The sequence below is a fragment of the Amblyraja radiata genome, chromosome 19 (genome assembly GCF_010909765.2).
Source record: "Amblyraja radiata isolate CabotCenter1 chromosome 19, sAmbRad1.1.pri, whole genome shotgun sequence".
Lineage (NCBI taxonomy): Eukaryota > Metazoa > Chordata > Chondrichthyes > Rajiformes > Rajidae > Amblyraja > Amblyraja radiata.
The window spans coordinates 23,369,660-23,388,502 of record NC_045974.1 but is presented as its reverse complement, the minus strand read 5'-3'; the positions used below and the strand labels follow the sequence as shown (position 1 = coordinate 23,388,502).

General features: G+C 46.5%; 1 protein-coding gene across 1 annotated transcript in view; it reads right to left on the bottom strand.

Annotated features, from left to right (window-relative positions):
* Positions 1–12,995: 12,995 nt before the first annotated feature.
* The window catches only part of dcn (decorin), a 38,175-nt gene continuing 32,327 nt past the window's right edge, over positions 12,996–18,843 (bottom strand). The window contains exons 5-8 of the mRNA XM_033038028.1: positions 18,262–18,375; positions 16,262–16,355; positions 14,730–14,868; positions 12,996–13,807 (exon numbers count right to left, since the gene is read on the bottom strand). Of these exons, the coding sequence (XP_032893919.1) occupies positions 13,613–13,807; positions 14,730–14,868; positions 16,262–16,355; positions 18,262–18,375 (542 nt within the window). The 3' untranslated portion in view covers positions 12,996–13,612. The remainder of the gene's footprint in view (positions 13,808–14,729; positions 14,869–16,261; positions 16,356–18,261; positions 18,376–18,843) is intronic.

Genomic DNA, 18,843 nt, shown 5'->3' with positions numbered 1-18,843 from the left:
GTTTTTAAACACTAATAACTCTTTTATTTTTCACTGATGGGAAAAATCCTCTTGTCCTGCACAGGATTTTGGCCTCTGAGTAAGATGGCCAAAATCACAGCCGTAAGTGGCAACGTTTTTTTCTAAAATCAATATACAGAACAACAGGAAGTGGTCAAGATCAGACTTTTAGTAATATAGATACTGCATCTGCCACGCATCTGCCCACTCACTCAACCTATCCAGGTAACCCTGCAACCTTCTAACATCCTCTTCACAGTTCACACTGCCACCCAGCATTGTGTCATCCGCAAACTTGCTAGTGTTGCTCCTAATTCCCTCTTCCAAATCATTAATATATATGGTAAACAGTTGCAGCCCCAACACCGAGCCTTGCGGCACTCCACTCGCCACTGCCTGCCATTCTGAAAAGGACCCGTTCACTCCTACTCTTTGCTTCCTGTCTGCCAACCAATTTTCTATCCATGTCAACACCCTACCCCCAATACCATGTGATCTAAATTTAGTCACCAGTCTCCCGTGCGGGACCTTATCAAAGGCTTTCTGAAAGTCTAGATACACTACATCCACTGGCACCCCTTCACCAATTTTACTTGTCACATCCTCAATAAATTCCTGAAGATTAGTCTAGCATGATTTCCCTTACATAAATCCATGTTGACTTGGACTAATCCTTTTACTGCTATCCAAATGCCCCATTATTACCTCTTTAATAATTGACTCCAGCATCTTTCCCACCACTGAAGTCAGGCTAACTGGTCTGTAATTCCCCGGTTTCTCTCTCGCTCCTTTCTTTAAACGTGGGATAACATTAGCTATCCGCCAATCCATAGGAACTGATCTGAATCTATTGAACATTGGAAAATGATCACCAATGCGTCCACTATTTCTAGAGCCACCTCCTTGAGGACCCTGGGATGCAGACCATCAGGCCATGGGGATTTATCATCCTTCAGTCCCATTAGCCTAGTTGACAACAATGGACTATCTTTAATTGGACTTTACTGAACTTTAATTTTAGTTTAACTTACTTTAGAGATACAGCGCAGACAGGCCAATCGGCCGACTGTGACGGCACTGACCAGCGATCGCCACACGCCAACACTATCCTACACACACTAGAGACCGTTTACGCTTTTACCATGCCAAATAACCTACAAACCTGAACATCTTTGGAATGTGGGAGGAAACCGGAGATCTCGGAGAAAACCCACGCGGTCACGTGGAGAACGTAAAAACTCCGTACAGACAGCGGCAGTAGTCGGGATCGAACCCGGCTCTCCAGCGCTGTAACCACTGTAAGGCTGCAACTCTACCACTGCGCCACCGTACCATACATTAATCCCTTTCTCCCTATCTGTACACTGTGGATGGTTCAATTGTAATCATGTACAGTCTTTCCGCTGACTGGTTAGTACGCAACATCTCTTGGAATGGAGGCTCGCGTGACTCGTGATGCTAATTTGCCCGAGGGTATCTAACTCCAAAAGCAGAACAAACCAACACCAGGGGCGGCACAACAGCAGGTGCTGCACAGTCGTTTATTTGTGGGTACAATTTCCTGGTGAGGTTAGTTATTCATCTGCAGCGAAGAGCGTTGTATCGTGACTGTTCAGCCAGCTCGGTTTCTCATTTCCTTTGTCCACATTCCACAGTGGAGCTGCCCTCCGGCCACCACAGATGTTGCTGCACATCTGTAAGGGCCTCTGCCACACGCCAATGGAGGAAAAGACCATGTTGAAGTCAACAGAGGGCCACATCTTACTAACACATCCCACGAGAGGGTGCGGACAGATGGGAAAAATTATCCTGTGAATGGCAATCCTTGTAATTTGCAATATTCACCCCTCATGGGTTTATATTGATCACAAAACAAATACTGTTCTTTGACCGCTCTCACTGGCCTCATCCCACCCCACCTCTCGAAGCCCCTCTGTTTATCTCAGCACTCTTTGGTTTCTGGCCCCTGGTGAATCTTTAATTTTCATCGTTGCAAAAATTGACAGCAGTTTTGTCGACCCTTAGCTGTGGAATTCTAAGCTCGTCTCAGTTCAGTTTAGTTTATTGTCACGTGTACCGAGGCACGGTGAAAAGCTTTTGGTGCGTGCTAACCAGTCTGCGGAAAGACAACACATGATTACAATCAAGCCATTCACCGTGGGCAGATACATGATAAGGGAATAACGTTTCATGCAAGTTAAAGCCAGTAATCAGAAAATATAGAAACATAGAAAATAGGTGCAGGAGGAGGCCATTCGGCCCTTCGAGCCAGCACCGCCATTCATTGTGATCATGGTTGATCGTCCCCTATCAATAACCCGTGCCTGCCTTCTCCCCATATCCCTCGACTCCACTAGCCCCTAGAGCTCTATCTAACTCTCTCTTAAATCTCTCTCTCTCAAATCTCGCTCTCAAAGCCACCTTTTAAGAACTCTTGCCAATCCTTTGATCACCTCTCTTAATGTCTCATCCGGTTTCTTGGAAATTATTTTTCCTCAGCATGTGTCTCAGCAGGTCAGGTCGGGGGGGGGGGGGGAGTTCCCCCCACCACGGGCACCATGTAATCCCGTGCTACCTCCTCCATGGTCGGATAGTCGGCGACTAAACCGTCTCCCCCACCTGGTTCGCCAGGTGAGGAGGGGGCTGTGGAACCCTAACAGGACCAAAAACATGACCTGTCAAAGGGCGGATGAGCTCCTGGCGAGTCAACGGCCATCCGCACTTCAGTAGAAGTTGCGATCACTGTCGTACATTGTAAGGCACCGTGCTTGTTGATGTTTTCAACAATGATGATGGTGACGTTTCACCAAGTTGTCGATTTTCCTACTCTGGCCAAGACTGCATTTATCCGATCTATTCCTCTGATTATTTCGATTCAAATATTGAGGATGAGAAATACTTGTGAGAGACAAGACCTTGATGTGCTTGCTGTTGGAGCGGCAGCATCGGCGCAGCGGGTGGAGCCACTGCCGCACAGCGCCGGGGAGTTGGATTCGATCCCAACCTCATGTGCTGTCAGTGTGGAGTTTGCACATTCTCCCCGTGATGGATCTCCTCCAGATGCTCTGGTTCATTCCCACATCCCGAAGATGTGCATGCTCCAGTTTTACCCTCCCCCCACCCCCCACCCCCCACCCCCCACCCCCCAACCTCTATCTTTCAGTCTGAAGAAGGGTTCTGACCCAAAATGTCATCTATTTATTTTCTCCAGAGATGTTGCCCGCTGAGCATCTTGTGTCTATCTTTGGTGTAAGCCAGCATCTGCAGTTCCTTCCTGCACAATGACATCTGGTTTGTACTCATGGGGCTACATTCTCCAGCCGTGGATCTTTAAACTTTTTTTTCCAGCGTTTAGCTCGTTCCACATATTACGCTACATCTGTGACTCATAAAGATCACATCGTTAACCATTCTTCAATTCCATTTATGCAAGCATTTGAATTCTGAACTCTTTAGTACGTTCAGTTTGGTTGGCGAAACAGGGTTAATGTTGGAAATTAAATCCAGCTTGCTATTTGCTTGAGAAAGACATTTACCAGCCATGTTTTCTAATTAAGGTTATTGTCCTGGTTGTACACAAAATGCCGGACCAACACAGCGGGTTCGGCAGCATCTCTCGAAGAGCTTTTACTGTGGAGCAGACAAAATGTGTAAGGTGGAACTGGTGAAGGGTCCCGACCCGAAACGTCACCTATACCTTTTCTCCAGAGATGCTGCCTGTCCCACTGAGCTATTCCAGTGTTTTGGGTCTGACCTTGGTATAAACCAGCATCCACAGTTCCTCCCCACACGTTATTGTCAGATACAGATACAAAGGTTAAACATGCTCCACGATTAATATATTCTCTTGACAATGTAAATGGAAACGATATAAAGATATAAAGATAAAGATAGTTCTATATTTTTTTTTTAATGAAACTCAAGTGATTCCAGGCTGTTTAACCCAAGCCTGTGTTTAGAACCTGTGGTGAAATCGATATTTTGTTTTAATCAAATCACGATAAGAGATTGCCCTATTGAAATGTGAACTGAATCCACCATGGGTGAAAAGGCAACTCTAATGTCAATTCCAATTAAACTGTTAGCTCCACAGAGGATTTTCTGTACTTTCCAGGCCAATTGCCTGGAGCAGTGTGCGAGTTTTTATCCGTAGCAAAAGCACCAAAGGGGGGGATGCAGCCGCCAACCAGAAACAACTGCTGAAGATCAGTTCGTGGCAGTCTGGTGAGAAGCTCAAAGGAGACAAAGGACACTGAGGTGGAGATGTAGTGCTGTGTGTTTAACACTCACTGGGTGGTCATAACTCCACACTGACAGCATCCGAGGTTGGGATCGAACCCAGCTCCCTGGCGCTGTGAGGCAGCAGCTCCACCCGCTGCGCTGGTTGAAATCTTCAATCTTCCAATGGTCCTCTATGTTCTCAAGAACACAAGTCACGCCGTTATTTCAAATCAGATATAAATCTAAAAGCAAATCCAGGAAACGGGTCAGTAATTCCACGTGGGAGTGGCAGGCACGGTGGCGCAGCGGTAGTGTTGCTGCCTCACAGTGCCGGTAACCCGGGTTCAATCCTGACTACGGCTGTTGTCTGTAGAGAGTTTGTACGTTCTCTATCTGACCACGTAAGTTTTCCCCAGGTGCTTTAGTTTCCTCTCACACTCCAAAGACGTAAAGGTCTGCAGGTTAAGTTGGACCTGTTTCTGTGCTGTATCTCTAAACTAAACTAAACTAAACTAAACTAAACTAGACTAAACTAAAGTAGAAACAAAGAACTACAGATGCTGGTTTACCAAGGAACAAGCTGTCAGAGGAGGTAGTTTAGGCAGGTACTATTGCAACCTTTAAGAAACATTTAGACAGGTATATGGATAGGACAGGTTTAGAAGGATATGGGGCAAAAGCAGCCAGGTGGAACTAGTGTAGATGGGGCGTGTTGGTCGGAGTGGGAAGTTGGGCCTAAGGGCCTATTGTCAACTAGTAGGACTCTATGAAAGACACAAAATGCTGGAGTAAGTCAGCGGATCAGGCGACATCTGTGGAGACCATGGATAGGTGATGTTTTGGGTCGGGGGGGGAGCTTATTATTAGATTATTATTAGTTTATTATTGTCATGTGTACTCAGGTACAGTGGAAGCTTTGTGTTGCGTGCTATCCAGTCAGCAGAAAGACTACACATGATTATAATCCAGCCGTCCACTGTGTACAAATACAGGATAAAGGGGATAACGTTTAGTGCAAGATAAAGTCCAATTAAATCCAATTAAAGAAAGCTTGGTGGAGATATCTTGAAGAGCAATGACCTTGTGCATGATCTGATAACACAATCCAAAGATCCTATAGCGGAGCAAGATAGTCCACTCCTGCTAAATGCAATGGGCTGACGTGTAGTACACAACGGAATGGATCGTGGCCCTTTTTTTCATCCATTTCCGTAACCGGACCCGACCCGACCCGCAGTGTAATCAACGTTGCGGGGGAACAGTTTGTGTTCATAAATTAAAATTCTGAAAATGAGGTGAAGATTTTTACCAAATAACTTTTATTTTTACAAGGACGTTTCCGTAACCGGCTTCCGTCTCCGCACTATTATCGTATGGGATCTTTGGTGCGGAGACGGAAGCCGGTTACGGAAATGGGGCCTTAAATTACCCATTAATCTGCCCATGACCGTACCTTTCGTCGAGTGGACTATCTTGCTTGCTATAGGATCTTTGACGCAATCTACTTGACTTTATCCACAATCGCTGTTAGTTTCACAGTCTTCAAAGGGGAAGAATGTGCTGATCATGTGAATATTCCTTCAGTAGGTCTATATCATTTGTTTTCTGTTGCTGTGAAGTAAAAAAAAATGTAGCCCTTGGAATACTGCCTTGGCCCACACGATCTCCCAGTTGCCAAATATTTTAACTCCACTTTCCATTCCCGTACTACCTTCATATTTTGCTTGGGCAGTTTACAACCCAGTGGTATGAATATTGACGTTTCTAATTTCAAGGAACCCTTACATTCCCTCCCTTCCCCCCCACCCTAGTTGTCCTAGTAGTTCCACTGTCTGCATCTTTGTATCCCTTCATTATCACTCCCAGCCAACAATGGGCCGTTATGAGCTTCACCCTTCCTTTGTCATCTATTGCCGGTCATAATTGGTTCTGGCCTTCACCTACCTCTAGTTCCACGCTGTATCTCTAAACTAAACTGAACTAAACTAAGTCCCCGCAGAAGGAGGATTCACAGGCAGGCAAGGAGGACAGAGACACAAGAGAATGCAGATGCAGCACAAAAGTGATCATATTCCACAATTTTGTCTTCTCCACTTATCACCTCCAACCTCGGTTTAATATCTCCGCCCATCTCTCCTCCACCCAACTCATCTGCCAATCAGTCCATCCTCATTTGAGTCTGCCTATTGCTTGAATAACACATAAAGTTCTTGGGGAACTCAATGGCCCAGACACCTTCTGTGGAGGGAAATGGACAGACTATGTTTTGGGTAAAAAGGAACTGCAGATGCTGGTTAATACCAAAGATAGACACAAAATGCTGGAGTAACTCAGCGGGTTAATCAGTATCTCTGGAGAAAAGAAACGGGTGACATTTTGGGTCAAAATACTTCTTCAAGTCAAGTCAAGTTTATTCGTCACATACACATACGAGATGTGCAGTGAAATGAAATGTGGCAATGCTCGCGGACTTTGTGCAAAAAGACAAACAAACAAACAATCAAACAAACTACAAACAGAATGTAACAGAATCACATATTCCTCACATATTCAGATTGAAAGATAGGGGTGTGGTGAGATGGGGCGGGCGGGGGGCGAGGGGCGGGGGGACATTTTGGGTCGGAACCCATATTCAGCCTGAAACATAGATGTGGGGGGAGGGGAGGGGGATGTGGGGGGGACGGGTTGACAATTTGAATCGGAACCCTTCTTCAGATTGAAAGGAAGAGGTGGGGGGGGGGGGGGGTGGGAACGATTTGGGTCAAGAACCTTCTTCAGACTTTAGGCAAGAGAAACCTTCTCAATGACTGTCCCACAGAGAGATGGGTGGACTACGCTTTATTGGTCCCTCAGGCACCTGGAGGGCCCAGGATGAGCATTGTGGTTTGTATCGCATGTATGAAGTCTCCAGCTTCAATTATATCTCATCGTTCATTCAACACAGACCACAAGGTACAAAAACCATGGCCTTGTGCTGGCCAACTTCTAGGCATGGATTTTTCAGTTTAGTGATTTTGACACAGGCATCCCCAAATGGAATCCGCTCCACATGTGTTAACAATTAAACTCTACAATTAAGCAGTCTGGACTTGTGCTCCACCTTCAAAGCAGTGCCCAGGGAGTACGTTGTACCGAGATTAAAATAGTATGATTAGTCCTCAAGCCAAAATAGTGCCTAATTAGAAACCCAGATTATTTTCGGTGGTAGTTAGCAATGGATTGTAATTGTGTTAACTAAGTGAGCCACTCTGCCTAATGCATGTTGCTGGTGCTCTCTGCTGGTAGTTTTATCTCAACAGATGTAGTTTTAACGGAGATTATCATAGACACGTGGTCAATTAATAAGTGTAGGAAGGTAGACAAAAGTGCTGAAGAAACACAGTGGGTGCAGCAGCATCTATGGAGAGAAGGAAATAGGCAACGTTTCGGGCTGAAACTCTTCTTCAGACTAAGTGTAGGAAGGAACTGCAGATGCCAAAGATAGGCACAAAACGTCGGAACCCTTCTTCTGACTGAAAGAGGCAAGTTTGATGATATTATATGAATTGTAGCAAAATGAGCAGAGGGCTTTATGTTCATAGGGGGTGAGTTAGGGGATGTCGAAAAGTTAATTATAATACAATTAATAATGTTGATTTTCTTCCTGATCAATGGCTATGTCTTAGTCATACTTGCCCAAGTCTTTCCACAGTGAGGTTCACATTTGAAGAGATGTGTTTTAAATCATCGCCTGGGTGACTGTGTCATAGAGTCATGGCAGCGTGGAATCAGGCCCTTTGGCCCAACTTGCCCGCACCAACCAGCATGTCCCATTTACACTAATCCCACCAACCTGCGTTTGGCCCATATCCCTCTAAACCTGCCAAATCCTTGTACCTGTCTAAAATGTTTCTTAAACGTTGCGATAGTACCTGCCTCAACTACCTCTTCCGGCAGCTCGTTCCACACCGCCTCCCCCCTCCCCCCCACCCCCACCCTAGTTGTCCCACTGTTTGCATCCTTGTACCCCTGTCTTTAGCACATGGGCCAACTATGGGCCATTATGGACCACGATTCCTAAGGTCATCTGTTTCTGGCCCTGTTTTGTTCTGGCCTTGCCTCCCCCCCATCCACCTCTATCTTTAAGTCTGAAGAAGGGTTTTAACCAAAAACATCACCTATTTCTCTTCTCCAGTGATGCTGTATTGACTTGCTGAGTTACTCAAGCATTTTGTGTCTATCCTTTGGTAAAAACCAGCATCTGAGTTCCTTCCTGCACATACTGCCTGATTCGCTGAGTTACTCTAGCACTGTGTGTGTCAGTCCTTCAGCTAAGCTTTTAATAGAGCAGTATTTTTGGTGTGGTACGTACTGTAGTTTATTTTATTTCCCCCTATTGAAATGACACTGAAGAATTTTAATGTGCGTTTGAGTTAATATGAGAGTTATGATTCCAATGCTCGGGCTCTCATGGTGGATGAGATAATTGTGATTCTTTGGAATTCTCATTCCAAGTAGCCATGAGTACTCATTTGTCAAGGATGTTTAAGGCTGATAATTAAATGATTGGACTTTCATGAAAGTAGAATTGAAAAGTCATGTTTATTTTAAATTTACTTTTTTAAGTTATCATGTTTTTAACGGTGACCTCCCTGAAACCAACAGAGAGGAATGTGGAGATATTTCTTTAGTCAGAGGTTGGTGAATCTGTGGAATTCATTGCCGCAGATGACTGCAGTCAATGGATATTTTTCAGGCGCAGGTTGACAGATTCTTGATTAGTAATGCCCCTGTCCCACTTAGGAAACCTGAACGGAAACCTCTGGAGACTTTGCGCCCCACCCAAGGTTTCCGTGCGGTTCCCGGAGGTTGCAGGTGGTTGCCGGAGATTGCAGGTAGTGGAAGCAGGTAGGGAGACTGACAAAAACCTCCAGGAACCGCACAGAAACCTTGGGTGGGGCGCAAAGTCTCCAGAGGTTTCCGTTCAGGTTTCCTAAGTGGGACAGGGGCATAAAAAAGGGTGTCAGGGGTTACGGGGAGAAGGCAGGTGAATGGGGTTGAGAGGGAAATCAAACATGATTGAATGGCAGAGTGGGCTTGATGGGCCCAATGGCCTAATTCTTCTCCTATAAGTTATGAACATATAAACTAATGAATATGCTCCTCCAACGTTAAGAGGTCTTAGAATGTTTCAATTAATGCAATTTGACACTAATGGGCCTGTCCCACTTAGGTGACTTTTTAGGCGACTGCAGGAGACTATGCAGTCGCCACATGGTCGCCACATGTTCGCGGGTGGTTGCTGGGGAGTCGCCTTCATGATCGCGAGGAGTTCCCGCATTCTGGGAAATAGTCTCGGCCTCATTACGGTCGCCGTGAATTTTTCAACATGTTGAAAAATTAGCGGTGACTAGAATGAAGCCGCCATGGAGAGTAGTGAGAATTCCCCGTGACGTAGTTGGGTCGCCAGGAGGTCCTAGTGGGTTGCCAGGTGGTCGAAGGTTCTCGGAGGTTCTCGTAGGTTGTAGCCGGTGCTGACCGGTGAATTTCATTGGCTCATTGGGAAAAAAAAGGTAAGCAGTAGTTTTCAGAAGCAAGGATAATGTTAAATGTCCGCCGAGCTTCACAGCCGTGTATCTCTAGCTTCTTAAAAGTTGTCCACTCCTTCTGCCCCCTTCTCCCACCCTTCCCCCCCCTCTTTTAAAGAACTTACCTTACCCTGTGCTTTAGCCGTCATTTTACAGCGCCAACCTTCTTGTTAATCGCGGTGTGTGTCTGTTTCACCTTGGCTTTGCACCGTGTGAATTATTTTTTAGACAGTGCTCCCTCCGCTTGCCCTGTCCCCCGCCTGCATAACGGGCTGGTGAAGAAAGCAATGTGAGTGTGTGGGTGTGTATTCCACTCTGACTGTCGCCGTTCCAGTTGCTGGTTTTTCGGGCGACTGCCGGCAACTTGATAGTCGCCGGCAGTCCACTGAAAAATCACCTAAGTGGGACAGGCCCATTAGTCACAGAAGGAGATATAAGGGCAGAAGAAAGTTTGATTTTCAGGAGTATTTTGAATGAGGAAATAACTGTAGAAATGGGAGAGTTTAGGGATTAACTTTCTGGGTGGGGTGTCTCGCGGAAGGTAAGGAAGCTTGAAATGGTGCACCACGTGACTCAGGAACAGCTTCTTCCCCCCCCCCCCCCCCCTGTTACAATGCTGAGAACAATATTCTGCACTCTGTACCTGCCCCTTTGCTCTATTTATTATATGAGTTTGAACAAATAGTTTTATGTATGGTTTATCGGATCTGTTCGGACAGCAAGCTTTTCATTGTGTACCTCTGTACATGTGACAGTAATAAACCTAAACCTGAATCTAAAAAGCAGCCACTGAGGTTGGAGTTATGCAACAGAGGGAACGGAGAGGGTGAGGAGGTCTCTGAGCTTTGTAAGGCTGGAGTACATTACAGAGATAGTGAATGTGAAGGCACAAGGATCGGTAACCAGGATAAACAGTGGTGTATCGGTAGTGCTGCTGCCTCACACTGCCAGAGACCCAGGTTCAATCCTGACTACTGCTGGTGTTGTCTCTGTTTGTACGTTCTCCCTGTGACTGCGTGGGTTTTCTCCGGTGCTCCGATTTCCTCCCACACTCCAAAGACGTGCAGGTTTGTAGGCCAATTGGCTTGGTAAAACTGTCCCCAGTGTGTGTAGGACAGTGTGCAGGGATTGCTGGTTGGTGCGGACTCAGTGGGTCCACGTTACTGTTTCCATGCTGTATCTCTAAACCAAGCTAAACTGTAGGTCCAAATCAGAATAGTACGGATGGATGGATGTGCTTCTTCATGTTAAAGATAACAAAGCTGAAGTCTTGCACACTTCACCGCTGCTGACTAGGTTGGAACTTGCCGCCTGAGAAGGTGCTGAAAGAATGAATCCAAGGCAGGTTAGGGGAGCGCTTCATGTGTCGAGACTCGCAAGACTTCAAGCCGTGAACAGAGTAGTGGGATTAACACAAATTCTTTCTCATTCACCATGAATGAAAACTGGGCTGACTTCACTCTGTGCACTCTCAATTTCTGCAATTTGAGTGTTTGACAGCACTGGGCCTGTACTTGCTGGAGTGCAGAAGAATGAGGGGGGACCTCATTGAAACATACAGAATACTGAAACGCTTGGATAGAGTGGATGTGGGGAGATGTTTCCACTAGTGGGAGAGTCTAGGACTAGAGGTCATAGCCTCAGACTTAAAGGTCGTTCTTTTAGGAAGGAGATGAGGAGAAATTTCTTTAGTCAGAGGCTGGTGAATCTGTGGAATTCTTTGCCACTGAAGGCTGTGGAGGCCCAGTCAGTGGATATTTTTAAGGCAGAGATCGAGAGATTCTTGATTAGTACAGCTGTCAGAGGTTATGGGGAGAAGGCAGGAGAATGGGGTTAGGAGGGAGAGATAGATCAGCCATGATTGAATGGCAGATTAGACTTGATGGGCCGAGTGGCCTAATTCTACTTCTATCACTTATGACCCTGTGACCTTATGGGGTGTTGGCATCAACCTGTTTGTGTTGTCAATAATGTACAATCTTTACTGAAGCCAAATAACCTGTATATCTTTGGAGTGTGGGAGAAAACCAGAGCACCCGGGGAAAACCCACGCAGTCACAGGTAGAACATACAATCTCCGTGCAGACAGCACCCGTAGTCAGGATCAAACGTGTCTCTGGCACTGTAAGGCAATAACTGTACCACTGCACCACCTTGCCTCCCATCTAGTTAAGTACCCATATTGTGGGAGAGACTGACACTGTCTTAGTTAGTTAACAATGTAAGACATGGAGTGAAGTCAAACAACATAACAATGATCCCTATTCCTTCTCACGTTATGTTTTTCCATCATCGGCTTCCTTCAATCAAAGATTGCCACCGAGTGCTGGAGTAACTCAGCTGGTCAAGCAGCATATCTGGATAAAAAGGATAGGTGACCTTGTGGGTCGGTACCCTTCTCAAGTCTGAAGAACATGGATAGGTGACGTTTCACTTTGGGACCCTTCTTCAGATAGAAGTGTCCCGAACGTCACCTATCCTTTTTCTCCAGAGATGCAGCCTGACCCACTGAGTTACTCCAGCACTTTGTGTCTGACTTTGGTATAAAGCAGCAGCTGCAGTTCTTTGGTGCTATAGTCCTTCAATGTTAAAGTTCAAAATGTGCAGTTGGTATCCTGTCATTAGTGACTCCCCTTCTCAGCAGATGTGAATCCATCTGTTTATGAGTAGTATTAAAGTGGAAGTGGCGGTCAAAGCAGATGCTGATCCAGGAATTGTAACATCGTTCATTGTTAGCTACGGGGAAGTTGACTATGATGCATACAATCAGTAAAATTAATCAGGAGGACAGTGAAATGAGATGGAAACTAGGATAGTGGAGAGAAAGAGAGAGAGGAAAAGCAAGGGTTACTTGGTTAGAGAAATCAATGTTTATTCCCCTGGGTTGTAGACTGCCCAAGTGAAATATGAGGTACTGTTCCTCCAATTTGCGTTAGGCCTCACTCTGATGGTGGATGAGGCCCGAGACAGAAATGTCAGCGTGGGAATGGTAGGGGGAGTTTAGCAACAGGGAGATCACATAGGCCCAGGCGGACTGAACAGACGTGTTCAGTGGAGGTGTTCAGTGTTTCTTTCTAGATCAGCCATGATCGAATGGCAAAGTATAGATGGGCCAAATGGCCTACTACTGCTCCTATGGCTTGTGAACAGATGAACATATGAGCTCCGGTTTAAGAATCCATTTTGAAATAAATGAATCACACAGCCTTTAGCTTACAATATATTTAGTCTTGGTATCAGTTTGGATGTACAAGCACCAACATGCTGTTTATGATACATAGAGTTTACAAAATAAATCAACAGTCAAAATCCCCGGCCCCCTCCCCTTCCAGCACACACAAAGGCTTCCACTGCCAAACAAGCTCAGGAGCATTTCTAAAGGTTGCCGTTACAAATCTGCCGTAGTTGCTGCTTCAAACTATGATGAAATCTGACGATAAATGGTTCACTGTCCCGGGTTAGGGCCAAGAGGAGCCATGAGATACAGAGATCATCACACCAAGGGCAATAAATTACCAGCGGGCGATAGGCCGCAATCGAGCCGCATAAGACACATATGTGCGCGTTCGAGTACGTTGACAGGCAAGAGCATGAGGCTTGAGACTATGCAAGTTTCTATACCTATTTTTGAATAATGGAGAGTTTAGTAGCATCTGTCCTTTGGAATTAAGCCAGGCTTGAACCTACTGATAGTTCTTGGAAAATTCCCTTCCCTTCCCTCCCCTCCCTTCCCTCCCTTCCCCTTCTTCAAAAGGACCGTGCGAGAGGTACCCAGCGCTTCCCGCGGCATTTCCTTCTCGCAGATGATGGGGCGGGAGAGCGGTTTACTTGAAGTTGCCGAGCTGGATGGCCGCTCGGTTCATGGCGCAGCGGAATGTGATCGGCTGGATCTCCCAGTAAGGGACGGGGTTGTTGAAGAGGCTTATCCCCGAGTACAGGTTCTTCTTGGCGTAGTAATCCTGGCCGCAGAAGTCGTTGGTGCTCACGGACGTGATGCGGTTGTTGTGGAGGTAAACTACCTGCGGGTAGAAGGTGGAAGGCGAACGATAATCAGTGAAATGAAATACAGGCCGTGTTATACATCTTGTTTGTTTCTTGACTGTTTACTGCTGGGTCTTGTGTTGCAACATCAACAGCAGCAGATCATTATTTTACTCGTGTACCTGCATTCTCCTATATTTTAAATGATTGGCATTTGGTTTAGTTTGGTTTGTTTTAGTTTAGAGATACAGCGTGGAAACAGGTCTCGTGTACAGGTGATCGTTAGTCAGCGTGGATTCGATGGGCCAAAGGACCTGTTTCCACAGTATCTCTGAACTAAACTAAAAATAAACATTAAGCAGTATTTGGATGAGCATTTGCATATCCAAGACATGTGTCTTGCATATGGCACAAGACTTGCATATGGACTCAGCGGGCTGTTCTGTACATTTTGTGCTAACTGGGGGATTATGCTTATGCATGGTGATAGTCTTGCTGGGCTGTATGCAAAAAAACTATTTCACTGTACCTTGGTACACGGGATAATGAAGAAATCATTGAACCACTGAGAGTAGGCAACAGACCAATTGTTGGGAAATGGTGTGATACGTAATGTGTAGGAAGGAACTGCTGATGCTGGTTCACACCAAAGATAGACACCAAATGCTGACGTAACTCAGCGACTAAGTCTGAAGAAGCATCTCGACCCTAAAAGATCACCGATTCCTTTTCTGCAGAGATATCACCTGACCCACTGAGTTCGTTCAGCATTTTGTGTATATCTACGATGGATACTCAATGGTCCATGTTAACATTGTGGTATACCCAAGGGCCTATTCTCAAGCTGTATGACTACAAAGATGTATGTCTTACAACGATCAGTGGATAAAGTGGCCGGATAGCAAGATCCACTGCGCACGTTAGTCAACATACTCATCTCAGAGCGGGAGGTCCATGTACCTGTATGTATCGGTGGTCAGCCAAGCCAGCAGGGACCTTGACGAGGGCGTTGTTGTCCATGTGGAGTTCTCTCAGGTACGGAGCATTATCCAGGGACCCGTTGTCCACAGAGGCAATCTCATTGAAGCTCAGACCCAACCTGCAATGATGGGAGTCAATTAGACCAACACTGACCAGGTTGATAACAGAGTCTATCGTCATTGAGTATCTACTGTCGCTGGGAACTTGGGACCTGATGAGAACAGGGTGCCTCTGATTTCGAAGCATATGTAAACTTGGCAGACAGATTTTATTCAATAGATGATAGCTGAGGACCGCTCTTTAGTTGTCGAGCCATCCTATCTTAGAGCGCTGTTCTGAGCTACCATCTACCTCATTGGAGACTCTCGGACTATTTTTAATTGAACTTTTTCTTGCACTATATGTTATTCCCTACATGTATCTACAGCGCGGATGGCTCAAGTGTCATCATGATAGTCAACAAAAGCTTTTCACTGTAGCTCGGTAAACTAAGCTAAATGGCAGTATGGTCTTCAGTCCTTCACATATTAGAGTATGGATTCCTCTCCTGTTGTTAGAGATTGTGCTTGTTACTTACCTTTACATTGCCTGTCCATCAAAATCAAGATCCAGTTCAAGCTAATTGATCACCCTGTATCAAATTAATAGCCCAATAAGATAAATAATCTCATATATCCCCCTCCCCTGTCCCCTTCAATTTATCTCCCTCCCTCCAGCTTTGTATTTGATTCCTCCTCTTCTCTCCTTATCTGGCACCCTGTTGTCTAATGTTCACCTCTACCCTTTGTCAGGAGGGATATGGATCATGAACAGGCAGATGAGATTAGTTTATTTTGGCATAATGTCCGGCACAAACATTGTGGGCCGAAGGGCCTGTTTCGGTGCTGTACTGTTCTATGTTCATACTGAAATAACTCTATTCCTGTTTCTGTTCTTTGTATTTCATAAATATTATTAACTGGGAAGAGAAGATATACAGAAGAAAATATAGTACAGGTTCTCCACCGATTTCCCGGCATTGTTGGTTCCAGAGCCTTGCCGTATTTACCGTTTTACCGGACAAACAAAGGTCATGGCCTCGGGGAGCGAAAATACCGTCCCGCAAAGTTGGCTGCGGAAGTCGGCTGTGGGAAAGGATCTGCCTGCTCCAGCCGGGCCAGAGCTCCAGAGCCCCGGCCACCGTGGGCAAATTCCACCCGCCGATAGGCCGTGGAAGTCCCAATGAGGTCGAGATTGGCGCCTCATCCGGCCTAGGCACCACATTTTCAAGGGGACTTCTGGGAGGGGGGGGGGGGGGGGAGGTGGGGAGGGGGGGGCGGGGGAGAGGGGCAAGTGAGTTCCCGTAATTTTGTCCGGATTAAAGGAGGTGCAGGTCCACAAATTGCTGGAAAATCGGTGGTGGACCTGTACAATATTGAAAGCCAACCAACAGTGAGTGAAAGTTGGAAGAATGCACTTTGTACAGTAGATCACTGGACACACATAGACAATGCGCTGGAGTTACAGCTTACCTGACCAAGTTGTGGAGACCCTTCAATGAATCGGCTTTCACCCGACTGATTTTATTACCATCGAGATGGATTTCAGACAGAGAGCTCGGAAGATCTAGTTGGGTGGTTGGGGAAAGAAATTACTCAAAATGAATTAGGTGCAACTCTAAAAAACCTGGAAGAACAAAGTGTTCAGCCATAAACTTTTGTCTCCAATATATTCCAAGCTTGGGAGATTCCCCACTCCCGCACTTCCCTGGTTAGGAGTAGTGGGATCTCAGCTGGTGGAGTCCATGAGGCATAGGAGCAGAATTCGAGTCTACTCTGCCAAGCGGGACTGTTGGCAGGAGCAACATAGATATTTGAACTGCTGTAACACTACTGTTTACCATAAAAGATCGCGTGCAATTATTTAATTGTTAAGGGCCTGTCCCACGAGCATGCGACTCCATGCAGCAAGCGGAGCCGTATGGAGTTGTGCGGAGCTGGTCCCGACATCGCGCGGGGCTCCGAAAAACTGACCGTGTTCAAAAATTCCGCGCGGCAACGGCCTGCCGGCCCACAGCCGCTTCGACGCCGTACGCACCGCCTCGACGGCCATACGCAGCGTCTCGACGCCGGACGTCACTCGCGAACTTCCCGTGGACTTCGCTCGAACTTCACTTTACTCACTCGACCTCCGCGCGGCCCCCGCTTCTGGTATGGTCGTGCTCGCTGCATGCAGGGGCATGCTGGTGGGACAGGCCCTGTACGGGGATCACTCGACCTCCGCGCGGCCCCCGCTTCCGGTATGGTCGCGCTCGCTGCATGCAGATCGCATGCTCATGGGACAGGCCCTTTACTTAATAAAAGCACACAATAGTAAGTTCATAAGACATAAGAGCAGAATTAGGCCATTTGGCCCTTCGTCTACTCCGCCATTCAATCATGGCTGATTTATCTTTCCCTCACAACCTCACTCTCCTGCCTTCTCCCTGTAACATTTGACACCCATACTAATCAAGAACCTATCGATCTCTGCATTAAAAATACTGGTACTAGAACTAGTGTGAATGGGTGATCAATGGTCGGTGTGGACTCTGTGGACCGATGGGCTGTCTCTTTAAACTAAATAAAGAACTTGTGCAAGCTGTGAACAGATAAAACACAGAAGAGTAAGCATGATAGGACACAAAGATCCCTCCATTGTCAGTTATCTTGGGTCACTTTTAGAAGGATGAGGGGGAACCTCATTGAAACTTACCAAATAGTGAAAGGGCTGGATAGAATGGATGTGGAGAGGATGTTTCCACTAGTGGGAGAGTCTAGAACCAGAGGGCTTAGCCATCTAAAAGGACGTACCTTTAGAAAGGAGATGGGGAGGAATTTCTTTAGCCAGAGAGTGGTGAATCTGTGGAATTCATTGCCTCAGACGGCTGTGGAGGCCAAGTCATTGGGTATTTTTAAAGTGGTGATTGACAGATTCCTGATGGACATAAAAAGATGGAGTAACTCAGCGGCTCAAACAGCATCTCTGGAGAAAAGGAACAGGTGACATTTCGGGTCGAGATCCTTCTTCAGATTTTTGAATAGGAAGGGCGTCAAAGATTACAAGGAGAATGCAGGAGAATGGGGTTGAGAGGGAAAGATAGATCAGCCATGATTGAATGGCGGAATAGACTCAATGGGCCAAATGGTCTAATTCTGTTCCTATGACATGATCTTATGAACATGGACCAGTTTCTCCCCTCCCCCTCCACCCCACCAAAACTGCTTTTAGCTTGACACTAGAAAATTATGTATTCATTTTGGGCTCACAATTGCTTCTATATCTAACCTTTGTCCAACAATCTGTCTATCAGGGAACCCTCTCGCCCGAGGTCATCTGTTGACGGCCATGATTTGTCCGGCCCCTTCTAACAGAGAGGGAAAGATAGCTCAGCCATGATTGAATGGCAGAGTAGACTCGATGGGCCGAGTGGCCTAATTCTGCTCGTATGCCTTATGAACGTGTGAACTTTACCGCTTCGTTAAGTCATTACCTTTGGGGATGGCAGTGAGGGCTGTGTCCGACAGACGCATAAAGGAAAGCTTCTTCAGCCCTTTGAACGCCCCGCTGTCAATGCCGGAGTTCTTCAGGGGATTGCCGCCCATTTCTGTGGGGCAGGAATGGATTGAACAGAAATGTTATCGACATGGAATCTCACAGGAGGCAGTTGGGCCCATCGCAGCCGTGCTAGCTCCTTGAACTACCCCCTTCTCTTTCTCCGCAGACCGGCTTTACCCACACCACATGCGTATTAAAAGATGGGCGTCCCTGAGCTCTCTGGTGCGTGGTGGAGCAGCGGTAGAGTTGCTGCCTCACAGCGTCAGGGACCCGGGTTCGATCCTGACTACGGGTGCTGTCCGTATGATTTCTGTACGTTCACCCTGTGACTGCGTGGGCGTTCCCCAGGTGCTCCAGTCTCCTCCCACATTCCAAAGACGAACAGGTTTGTAGGTTATTTTGTCTTCGGTAAAATTGTAAATTGTTTCTAGTGTGTAGGATAATGCCAGTGTACAGGGGTCGCTGGTCGGCACGGAGTTGATGGGCCGAAGAGTCTGTTACCGCACTGTATCTCTAA